General features: G+C 44.7%; 1 protein-coding gene across 1 annotated transcript in view; it reads left to right on the top strand.

The window, feature by feature from the left end:
* Positions 1–9,097, top strand: part of LOC144149650 (solute carrier family 23 member 1-like) — a 108,303-nt gene extending 99,206 nt beyond the window's left edge. The window contains exons 11-13 of the mRNA XM_077681312.1: positions 1,480–1,753; positions 5,334–5,429; positions 7,774–9,097. Coding sequence (XP_077537438.1) covers positions 1,480–1,753; positions 5,334–5,429; positions 7,774–8,015 — 612 coding nt within the window. The 3' untranslated portion in view covers positions 8,016–9,097. The remainder of the gene's footprint in view (positions 1–1,479; positions 1,754–5,333; positions 5,430–7,773) is intronic.
* The last annotated feature ends 2,300 nt before the right edge of the window (positions 9,098–11,397 follow it).

Raw genomic sequence — 11,397 nt, 5'->3', positions numbered from 1 at the left:
GTCCCTTTCCCATCCTATCTCTACCCTGCTCTTTGATCCTCTTCCTTCTCACACTAACTCACCAGCGCCATTTTCTTCCTCTTCCTCCTCTACTCCCTCTCACTCTCGTATTGTACGTGCGCCAGTCCTTAACCTACATTTCCCCATTTCCCTCGGACTCGTTCCTTCCGCGAAAACTTAATTGGACTACAATTTTCCTCGTCCTCTTCTCCCGGTTCGTCGTCTTCCCTGTCCAGAAACAGTCCGTGTACCCTCTCTACCTTCTCAACTTACCACAGCTTATTCTACTACCGCCCCTCTCCTCTCCTCTCACGTTTTCCATTTAGCGATTTCTGCTACTCCATCTCTCTTTCCCTGTCTCCTTCCCAATTCTCCACTCCCTGGCCCATTCCGGCCCGTTTGTTTTTTACTCCTCTCCCCCTCCCCTATTCCTTGCTCTTCCTAATGCCCTGAGTCCGCTGCTCTTTTACCGCGCGTTACCCTCAACTTCCCCTCAATATCATCCACCCTCTCACTCCCCTCATCATAGGTCATTCCCTTTCTCTCCTTCCCTCCCATCCCTTCCTTCGTGGTCCCCAACTCCAATCTCACACCTACCCTTCCACTTCACCATTCTCCTCCTGCTATTCCGTTCCACATCCCGCAAGTTTTCTTCCCAACCTTTTCTTTCTCGCTCTCTGTTCCCCTCACCCGCTCTATCCCCGTTTTCCTTCCCTTCCCAGCTGCACTGCTTTTAGCCTAACCAATCACTCACCCACCGATTACCAGTGGATAAGAACCCACTAGAGAGCAGGCTAACAAGTAACAGCTCTGTCTATGCAAGTGAGACAGAAAAATTTTCGCCTTTAAGTAGCGCAAGAAATACAATCCCGTTTAAAAGAAAAAAACATTGAAGCAGAAGCCGTCGCGCGCATGAGCTCCTGCCAGTTTTCTACAGTTTTGGCGCCATTGCGGGCTTGTTTAATGGATGGATCGATCTGGATTGAGGCTCCCGGAAATAAATTAGGGGCTCCTTTTATCAAACAAGGCCAAATCGTTCACAGCGACTATCTTTACATGACTGAGTAAATATGCATCACCTGAGCAACCATGCGAGCGGCTGCCGCAGGGACCGCAAAATGAGGATACTTTTCTTGTTTTCTCTTTCCGCCCGCTTCTCTGTGCCCATAAATACGTTTCCCTTCACGGCTGTTGTACACGTATCGTGCTTCAGGGTAGCGTCATTAGCGTGTCGCGGTTCAGCTCAACGGAGTGCCAACGTGACGACGCAGGCACGGAACGCTCCTGAGCCTTCTATCCGCGCACGCTTGGTTTACCTCTCCGCTAAGCTCACCCACGAAACGGCTGAACACGCTGCGCTAAAACACTTTCGTGGTGCTCCCGATCCAGGACCCTAAAATGTTCTAATGCCCAGTTTTGTTTCGACACAACTCGGCTTCGAGAAAAAAAGACAAAAGTGCTGTGCAATCGGTGTTGCAGGTGGCGTGCCGATCGGTGGTGCAGTGGGCAGCTGTCTTTATGATTGGCTTCGGAGTTGTGGGAAAAGTCGGTGCGCTGTTTGCGACCATCCCGGATCCCATAATCGGAGGCGTCTTCTGTGTCATGTTCGCCATGATCGCAGCTGTGGGGCTTTCGAGCGCCCAGGGCGTCGACCTCAACTCGTCGAGAAACCTTTTTGTGCTTGGCTCGTCTCTCTTTTTCGGCCTCATGGTGTCGCACTGGACGAGCCGCAACCCAGACGCCATTAAAACAGGTACTTGTACCCGCTTCTGCAGAAATAAATGCCTTATATGCAGCGATTTGGACAGGTACGAAACCCGAAGTTGTGCCCAACAGGGTCCAGCCATGCTTCGTATATAGCCTTACAGGGCTGCCCACATTCGCTGATCACCCGTGGAGATTTCAGGACCGCGCAGTTGGAGCTTTCATAACATATAATTTTGTGTTCCTCAGTACCGAACCAAGGACGAATTCAGCAATCGTAGCAGGCTCGGTGACAATCTAATCTCACGAGGAGTGAAAGAAAATACTCTGAGACGTCGATATAACATGCCCAAGAATTTTGGTCGGCACAGATGCTTGATGGCATATCGCTTCAATTAAGACCGTACACGGCTAGACAGTCGCGTTGTCAAGCTTCACCGAAATGCACTCAGTTGACCCATGGATTCAGCCAACCAGGAATTTCGACGAATGACCATGTTCAGCTTTTTATTTGAATAAAAAATGGGATCGGTGCTCTGGCGTTGCGGGATGTATAACTTCCATTGCGTTATGCCAAGACGCAGACGAGCATGGGATTGAAATGACCTTCACGCTGATGCCCTTCACCGAATCTGCTTTTTTGGCGCCATGCATTGGTCACTCGACGGTATTGTCGTGTAAATGAACCACGGGGTTCTATTAGTGTACATCGCAGTAGTTGCTACAGCTTTTTTTATTGATTATTTTGAACTTATGTCTAGGGGAATATGCTTTATAATACGCCAGCAAACACGCCGCTGTTTAGTTCGCGCACACTTCTTGAAAATAGTTGTTTTATCCCACAAAGTTTAGCAGTCCTAATATTCACGGGACGTACACTCTGAGGCAATCATGCTGTTCAGCTTTACTACAATGAGCTCGATTGACCAGAATAAACATCCGAGGAATGGAAATGTGGCGCACACAATTTCGCTCACTTTTTTACGCCCTGTCATCGTGCTATGCAAGCATGGCGTTCTATATTGCGCAGTGCCACAGCGCAGATCACATTTTTTAGCCATATATTATGCAGATGGTCGGCGTTTACCCGATTATCTTTTTTGAAAGCATGGATTGGTCACATACATACATACATACATACATACATACATACATACATACATACATACATACATACATACATACATACATACATACATACATACATACATACATACATACATACATACATACATACATACATACATACATACATACATACATACATACATACATACATACATACATTGAGCTGGTCACTTGAGTCCGCTTGGGTGGAGTCGAACCATGGGATTTCCTTAGAGTGCAGGTGACGATTGAGAGTAAATCTTCCGGGCGAGCAAACCAACCGGATCGGCTCGGCCAATATCGCCTACGTCATTAAAGGCATCCTCTCCTTGTGAGTGTTCTCTTCATAAAACTAGTGTGAGGTTCCAACGCTGAAGTATCGGCGCTATGATATTACGCAATGCAAAATATTCTTCGGGCATTGTGAAATGCCACAGTACCGGTACCATTTTAATGTATGTACGTAGCATGATGGTCTCCACGCTCATGAGATTTACGCCACTGTTCGCATTGCAGTTAATTGTCATTTTGGTGTAAAATGTCTAGAGAACGATTCTTTATGTCCTTACTTTAACAAAGCCTATAAATAGCTCAACCAATATTTGGTCTTTCCTCCTTTCTTCTCTATGCTCGCCACAATAAACACTTTAGCAATCTGCTAAGCATTTCTTGCATGTTTCCACTTTTGGGCTTTATTTTTTCAATGTCATGTCGCTCCGCCGCACTTTTCTGCGGCTGTCTGCCCATATTTTTTTGTACAACAGAACTATCCTCTTTTTCACAAAAAATGTAGCAGTTGGCAAATTGGTTGACTGCTCTTCCTGAACAAACGTATCTCAACGGTTTTAACTTCTGCATTTTTATCAGTTTGGAAAGCATTATTAGGTTAGAACAAATTCTACCTCTACTCTACCGCTACTGTTTCGTGATATCTACAGCAATTTGAATTGTTGTTGCTGTTTGTATACTCCACATCTTCGCAAGCATTGTACTTGTTCCTAATGTTTTTTACTGTATGCAATGTGTTGTAAGCCGCGCCATGAATCGCCTGGGCCGTAGTCAAGTTGTTGTTAACAACATTTAGCCCTTGTATATTCACCTAAATCCCTTTTAGTGAATAAACGGGACTGCACTATTTAATAATAAAAATACTGTTCAAGAAAAAAAACACGGTAAAGTAAAGAGATTCGTCAATCGATTTTTTTTCTACGACGGAGCTGCGTAGGGCCAAAGCTATTTAATAGAAACATTTACTTCCTTCGCACTTACCTAGTTTAGCGCACTGCATGAATGTTCTTTTAATTTAGAGGGATATTTTCTGTGAAATACGTGTATACAGATGGATAGCTTCTTTGCTAATGAACATAAAAACCCTGACGCCCTTTTGATTAACTAATAAGGAAACAATTCGAAAGGTTATATCGCGTACTGCCTCTATGAGAAATCACCACTAAAACGCGAAGTCGCTGAAAAGACAAAAGAACACAACCAGTTGAGCGTATATTTTAATGCAATAATATTTTTCTCACTCACTAACAGAAATCCAAAAAAGGAGATATGGGTAACGTACAGGAAAGGGCTAGTTGTAATTTTATAAATTATCATTTTTCTTCCGTTCAGTGAGCGTCACGTTGTTATTATTTTGTTTACCAACAATATCTTGCGTTTTTTTATAAAGAATTTGTAGCTTTTGTTGACGCAAACGAGCTCGTATACACTCGTAACACTCTTGTGCCTTTTAAAAGAGTATTTTAGAAACTGACTACCCACATAACGTGAACTATCATTGCGCCTCACACATCGAGCCCCCATCTCCTGTGGAAAGCATGTCAACGGTCGTCTTTAAAGGTTTGACATGCGCGTTTGAAAGGTATTGAAACGTTCGTGCAAACTGCCATCTGGAAATGATGCGGAGTTTGTCATGACAACGAAAATTGAATTCTGATGAGCGCAACTTCATTTATTTGGCTTGAAATAATACAAACGCATAGTAGGTTTAGTGAGTAAGCTTGTTGTTGGCTTCGTGACCAGTATTAACGGATATTTCTATTTCCCTAATCCAGCCTAGTGAGAAAAACACCATTGGATGTTAAAAATCTCAATCAAGCTACGATTATCCCTCCTATTCCTGCCGCAGGTGACCGGACCATCGCTGTGATAACAACGACATCGCGCTTTGTCCATAAATATAAACCCTCACCCCCAAACACAGATGCCAGTCTGAACAGTCAGGTTTCTATTGAACGTATTGAAGTAACATATGCCAGTAAAACAGTTTTCTGTATCACCACACCAGAAATATGCAAAATACTGAAAGTATTTACCAGCCCACACGAACGGTTTTCACCTGAGCATGTGCGCTGTTTAAACTTCGCCACTTCAATACAGAAAATAATTTTTTTTGGGGGGGGGGGGAGGGGGGGGGCAGGTCATTCAGCATACTAAAGAAACTGGCGGGTTTTCAACATCTTTCTTTTATATTGTTGAATATATTAGGGCACTATTCTCTATTCTCTTTTCAGGCTATGACGTGCTGGACCAGACAATTGTAATTCTTCTTAGCACAAGCATGTTTGTCGGCGGCTTCCTCGGGATATTTCTGGATAATACAATTCCGGGTAAGAATTTTCATTTTTCGTGTATTTCTAGGCAGTCATTAGACACCATTAAATATATGTATATCGAAAGAATGGTAGATGTTCGGCGAAACTGGTATATGAAAGGAGCACCAGAAACCTGAAGCACTCTTTTGAACATCTGTAAAAGCTAAAGAACATGATTAATTTACGCGCGCTGTCCTTGCGTATGCAGTCACATGCTAAAAATATATCGTTTCACCTCGTGTTATTGAAATTCAAGCTATTTCTATCTGGGAATGGGACGTCACACCGGGAGCATTGCAACTGCTCGTCGACTTGGTTTTCAGTTGCACCAATAAACACGTTCCGTAGCCGCGGTAAAAATAGAGCCACAAAAAAATTGGAGATTAAAAATGGCAGAGGGTTTGGCTGCATCAGCCCCGAGATATTGTGCAAAAGCAGCACGCATACATTCCGGCCTATCGAATACAACGCAGCGGGAATGTGCTGCCATGCTGGTATGCAACCCTTTGCTAGGCTTCTGAGTACGCACAGTCAATTCAGTCTATACGCGCACTCGTCTACCCTCACACTACCTGCGCTCTGAGTAATTTTTGATTGTTTGCGTGATTGATTTGGTTGAATTATTGACTGACTCACCAATGGAACCTCTCGATTGGCGGAAATAAGCGTTGTCCAATCCGTTTCCTTAAGCGTTGTCCAATGCACGTTTGTGTGCCAGTATCAGCGTAATTCAAGTTGCCGATGATATCCACACTTTTGGGGTTAAATGTAGCTTTGAGGGCGTTATAATAATCGTTTTTCTTTGTGTTTTGCCCTGTTTCGTAGTATGACTAACAGCCTTGCCCAGTCGTCCTTGTCAGACTTATTATCAAATATTTAGCAGGCCCAAATTTGAGCTTAATGAACTGTCAAGCAACGTCAAAACCAATCTACGTCAACCTGCGGGGGCCTCGGAGGACGTTAAACATCACAGCGTAACGTTAGTCCTAACGCCCTCTCGGGATATACCCGTTCCATCCTTCCAGCTCCGCTGCCAGCACTTCTGCTGCCTCCTTGGCAAATGCGATGCCGTTACTAAGGCTTAATTTTAGACCCGCGAAACGCAGATGCAGGGTAGGAGTTATTTCGCACTTAAAATGTGTCAGCTGTGGAGTGAAAATCATTTGTGGGCCGTTACGTGCTGGCGGTGGCTATAGTTCTCATATTGCTTCCAGTGACGACTGCAAGAAACGAAGTGTAATATTCAGGCCCAACCCATTGTCCCCTAATGTTTCGACCTAGGAACTATTCTTCGTTGAGAGGCTGCTGTCTGCAGAAAACTCTTTTACTACAGAACGCTGTACACGCCTTGCTGCAGCGAAGTTCATGTGTACATTCTCACGCAAGTGCATACATTGAGGCTTAGAACAAGAAATTGTATATTCGAACATGCAAATATGAATTTTGTTGTAGACCTTACATCGCCGCTGAGACTAATTACAACAGTGAAGAGATATCACATAGTACATCTTAAGACAAACGACTACTTGCTTAGTTATCATTTTTCCTCCCTCAGCGAGTACTTATAGGATCTGCACATTAACGTCACGTAGTTCGTGATTCGTTTCCTGCAGTCGTTAGGATATGGTAATGTGACCCCAGTACTTCCATCCGAGTGAACGTGGCATTTTTATTGGGGAAATGAATGCAGAATACTTGAAAATATAGCGTTACTGGTATTGCTTGTATTAACTGGCGAGGCGCGCATGCAGGCAACCGTGTGAGTGCGCCGTCACTCATTACGTCGGGCTCCGCGTGATGGCGGTACTTGTCCATGCTAAGCACATGAATGTGCTGCACGTAAACAAACTTTACCTCATTGAACGCAAAGTATTGCCTCGAGTCTAATGTGAGTGCCATTAATAACATCTCTGTTGACACCACTGTTGAGAGTCGGGTTGAACGGAGCAGAGGACGCACGCCGGCGTTTTTTTTTTTTTCTTCGGCGTTCAGTTGCCCAAGCCGTGCCTTTTCCGTGGTGCATGGACCATGTCTCTGGCCGTTTACAGTGTTGCCAAGTGAAGAAATTGACAGCTAAACTTTTCAACGAATATCACCTATAGGGCAAGGGGACTCGCAGCAGCGCCACACTTGTCTATTACGAAACACATTTCGCCCCTCTGGAAACCAGTTGCGACCACACCGTTACGAATGCTTGATGGGATAGCAGGAGGAAACCTACACCTACTGAGAGTGTCGAATATTTTTGTTTTAAGCAATGGATATGCTCTTATAGTTGTTTTTCTCACACTTATGGCGTGTATTTAAACTGGGCATCATTGAACAGAAAACGTCACCATAATGTGCGTTACATGCCCAGGCACACCCGAAGAACGAGGCCTGGCCTCTGGCGGCCACCACCGCAGCAGTGGCGGGGACGAAGATGGCTCTTCAACCGACTGCTATGACCTGCCATTCCTGAGGGCTCGCCTGGCGAACTCGGCCTTTTCATACCTGCCTATTAGTCCCACGTACACCAACGCGGCGTTGCTGCATAGGATCACGCCCAAGTTTGTGCGCTCCCTGTCTAGAAGGTCCAACAAAGCAGCCAGCGAAGCCTAATGACCTCACGTGGCTTCAACTACACCTCACTCCTCCTTTCATCATCACGCACCCATTTGTCAGTGCAAGCCCCTGTTCTGGACCCACAGACGGACTTCCCATTCACTTGCTCGAACACCACTCTAGTTGAGAGAAGACGCAGTCGGCATGTCAGAAATGTGGTTGCAAGATTTCAAAGCCGTGCGCGACTTTGTTTCCGCGAATACACGTGTAAAAGGGCAGTGGCAACGTGTACATCTGTCGAGGTTGGAGAAAGAGAAAATCCGCGTGAGGAATTCGTAGGAAAGAAAGAGCAACAAAAAAAATAAATAAGAGCCTGTCAAACCTGACAACAAGTTTTATGCTTGCGAAATCAAATACACATATTTAAAGGCTTTCGCGTGCAAACCGTGAGAGCTCTTAGGCGTCACAATTTTACTTCGCCTCGACGCATACCGGCGTCAAACTAGGTCTGTTTTCAAGGTTCTTGCCGCAGCTTACGCTCTGCTATGGCATTGTTTAGCATATTTTATGTGCAGAATGTCGGCCCACCTTCCGCCTCTGTGTCTATGTTGTTCGCGATCATGCGTTTTTTCGAACAAGATGACAGTACCTTGTTGACAGTTCCTCGCCACGTTCACCTTTTTGCGATATTTGGGCCTCGTGCGCCGCGTTATTATTGACTGTCGGAGATTTAGCGCTGTTTTGTTTCTCGACATCTGGCGGACTGACTTAATTCTGAAACACACTATGCATTATGACTTTTGTATTTTTTCACTTGTCAGGAAAAATGTATACTCTACGCCGTCGGGTATGCAACGCCGCGTGTAGCCGGAAAGGACGAGCGAAAAGGCAAACAGAACCTCCCTTTCTGTGGCGCTTGCAGGAAGGCGGGCGCTGTATCTCAACAACCGGAGTTTTTTCCCTTATTTCTCCCTGTGCTTATATTTTATTGGGCATATCATATAAACATTTTGCAGTTCCTCTGCTGTGTTAGTCTCGCTCTGATTCTGAGGTCGTCCTGATATAGATAGCGAGTACTGTGTCCGATTATCTTGTAGATGTAACGTGAAAAAAAAAACGAATAAAATGTTGCATCTAAAGTGCTTGCGTTTACCTCGGTTGCCCGGTGCTGTTTAAAAATGGGACCCGTGAATATCTGTCTGATATAGAAAGTGCGCAGAAGAGCAGGCTATTGAATTTCCTCAATGGGATGGCTGGAAAAGCTGTTGCAAGGTAACACATGTTTAATGTTGGTTAACTAAGGACTATTTACAATAAGTATAAACTACTTCAGTGAGTAGTTCACTAAATGGAGGGGGGGGGGGGGCTGGAGGAGACGACAAAGCTGTCCAAAAAATATTCAGAACTTTTTTGGTGGATTATACGTAACCACATACAGGTGCAGAACAGCAGCGATTTGTTAATCTGGGACCATGTAAGGTGACAGACAACGTCCGATAATGAAGAACTATTGTGGAGTACCACGACCCCTGAAAAAGCCTCCGAAAGCACGTATTTGAATACTGAAGCAAAAATGCTTGCAGTAATGCAGCCTCTCTTTACTAGCAGCAATGTTTCAATTATCAATAATGTATAAAGAATACAATCGTGTATGTTTATTTTATTACAAGCAATTTAGGGCAGCGACATACTTACGGGTAGTTTTGGACAGCTTAAAATTTCTTCATATCTAGATGGTTCAAAATACGTGGTGCCTCTAGTGCTGATTGTAATAAACGTTCTTCTTAACTCAGTGCAAATTATGGGGATTGAAACATCCGTTGGAAGAATGGGCAGCCAAATGTTCAAAAATATCCATCACGTTTGCAAAACTCCTACCAGAGGCACAGGAATTTTTGATGGAAATGTTTGAAAGCGGGACCGTTATGCAACCTTCAAAGCCACGATTCATGGAGTAGCACAGGCTATAACTTTGGCTGGCAGGAAAATGTGCGAATTTCTGATGAATGACGTAATATGGGTGTGTTCGCAGGTATGGAACTAGCCTACGTCGGTGTGATCTATGTAGCAGTCGTGGGACGTTGCTGATTGCAAAGGAGAAAGCCTTACTATATTATGCCTTACCACATTTATTATGACCTTCCGCGTGCTTTTACTGCGCTAAAAAACACGGGAACTCTTATTTTGGCTAAGGTCCGTATTTTCCAGTGTACGGAACGTCCAGCGTACTAAACGCCTTCCCTATCTTCCGCTAGATGGCGCTATTCACCGGCTACGCACGAGTGGTTGCTTCGACTATTGTGCATAGAAAAAAATACATTCTAGGCACTATACTACGACGCCAGCATTCGCGCGGCCTTTTTTAAAAAGGACAATACGCTTTTCTTCACTGATCACGGGTACCATAAGTGAGTGATAAAGTGTGTGAGTGAAATTCTTTAATGGGAAGAAACATTTTGCTTAGTGTACGGAGCAGCAAAGTACGTGGGAGTTCGGGAAAGCACGACTGATTTGACCTAAACTGAAGAAACCGCTTGTTACATGCTAGCGTTGTATTCGGTTGCTTCCAGTTTATCGTGACGCAGACAGCGCCTGCAACAGCCGCTGTGTGCGTCATAAAATTGCTGTGAAGGAAAGAAGGGAGGGGAATGCTTTGTTTGGTTAGCAATTGCATATTAATTAAGGCGCCTTTCGGCACCGAATAAATGCTAAAATGGCTATGGGAAGGACAGACTATGGGAAGTTCAGGTCACTTGCTGCTTGCCCTCAGTGTCCCTTTAAGGTATAAGTAGCTACAGGTCGAACTCGTATAAACACTGGCTCACTTGGACCGACGAAGCAGATGAACAGGCTTATGTGGCAGGTACCCGTCTCTGTCTATGAGACTGCCCTTGCATCTCTGAGCCACCTCTTCGCAGGGTTGGGATGGGGGGAGCGGTGGTGGCGCTTGAGCTCACGAATAAGTGTAATGCATTCTTTAGGATTCCAATAAGTCTTTTTTGTCGGATTTAACTATTGCCGCTGTTCACATTTACGTCGAAAAGAGTATGTTGGGTTCCTGGCCATTTTGGCTAATTTTGGGCATTCGCTTAGAATATGCACGTGCACTTACGGATCTTGGATTCTGACTAGAGCTGTGAAAAGAAGCAATAATGAGCCTAGCAAACGGTTTTCCCAGCAGTTCCTTTTTGCCCATTCTAGTTCTTTCTGTATTGCAAATCAACAATTCTGTGCCATATAGTTCTCGCTCGTAGTCAGCAGGGCCGTTTCTCACGTCAGGGTATTTTCTCAGCCATGCACAGGACTCCGTGCCACTAAATTTTAAAGCCCCATGGCTTTAGAAACTACCTCGACTACGCAGCAGAGAAAGGTACAAAAAATGATCAGCGTCGACAGCAGATGTGCTCTTAACGATACACCAGCACGGAAATATGTTACT

This window comes from Haemaphysalis longicornis, unplaced genomic scaffold (assembly GCF_048455015.1).
Source record: "Haemaphysalis longicornis isolate Haplotype H1 unplaced genomic scaffold, Haemaphysalis longicornis Haplotype H1 scaffold_1, whole genome shotgun sequence".
In the NCBI taxonomy this organism is placed as follows: Eukaryota; Metazoa; Arthropoda; class Arachnida; order Ixodida; family Ixodidae; genus Haemaphysalis; species Haemaphysalis longicornis.
The sequence above is the reverse complement of the archived record's forward strand: the minus strand, read 5'-3'. Positions and strand labels throughout refer to the sequence as shown.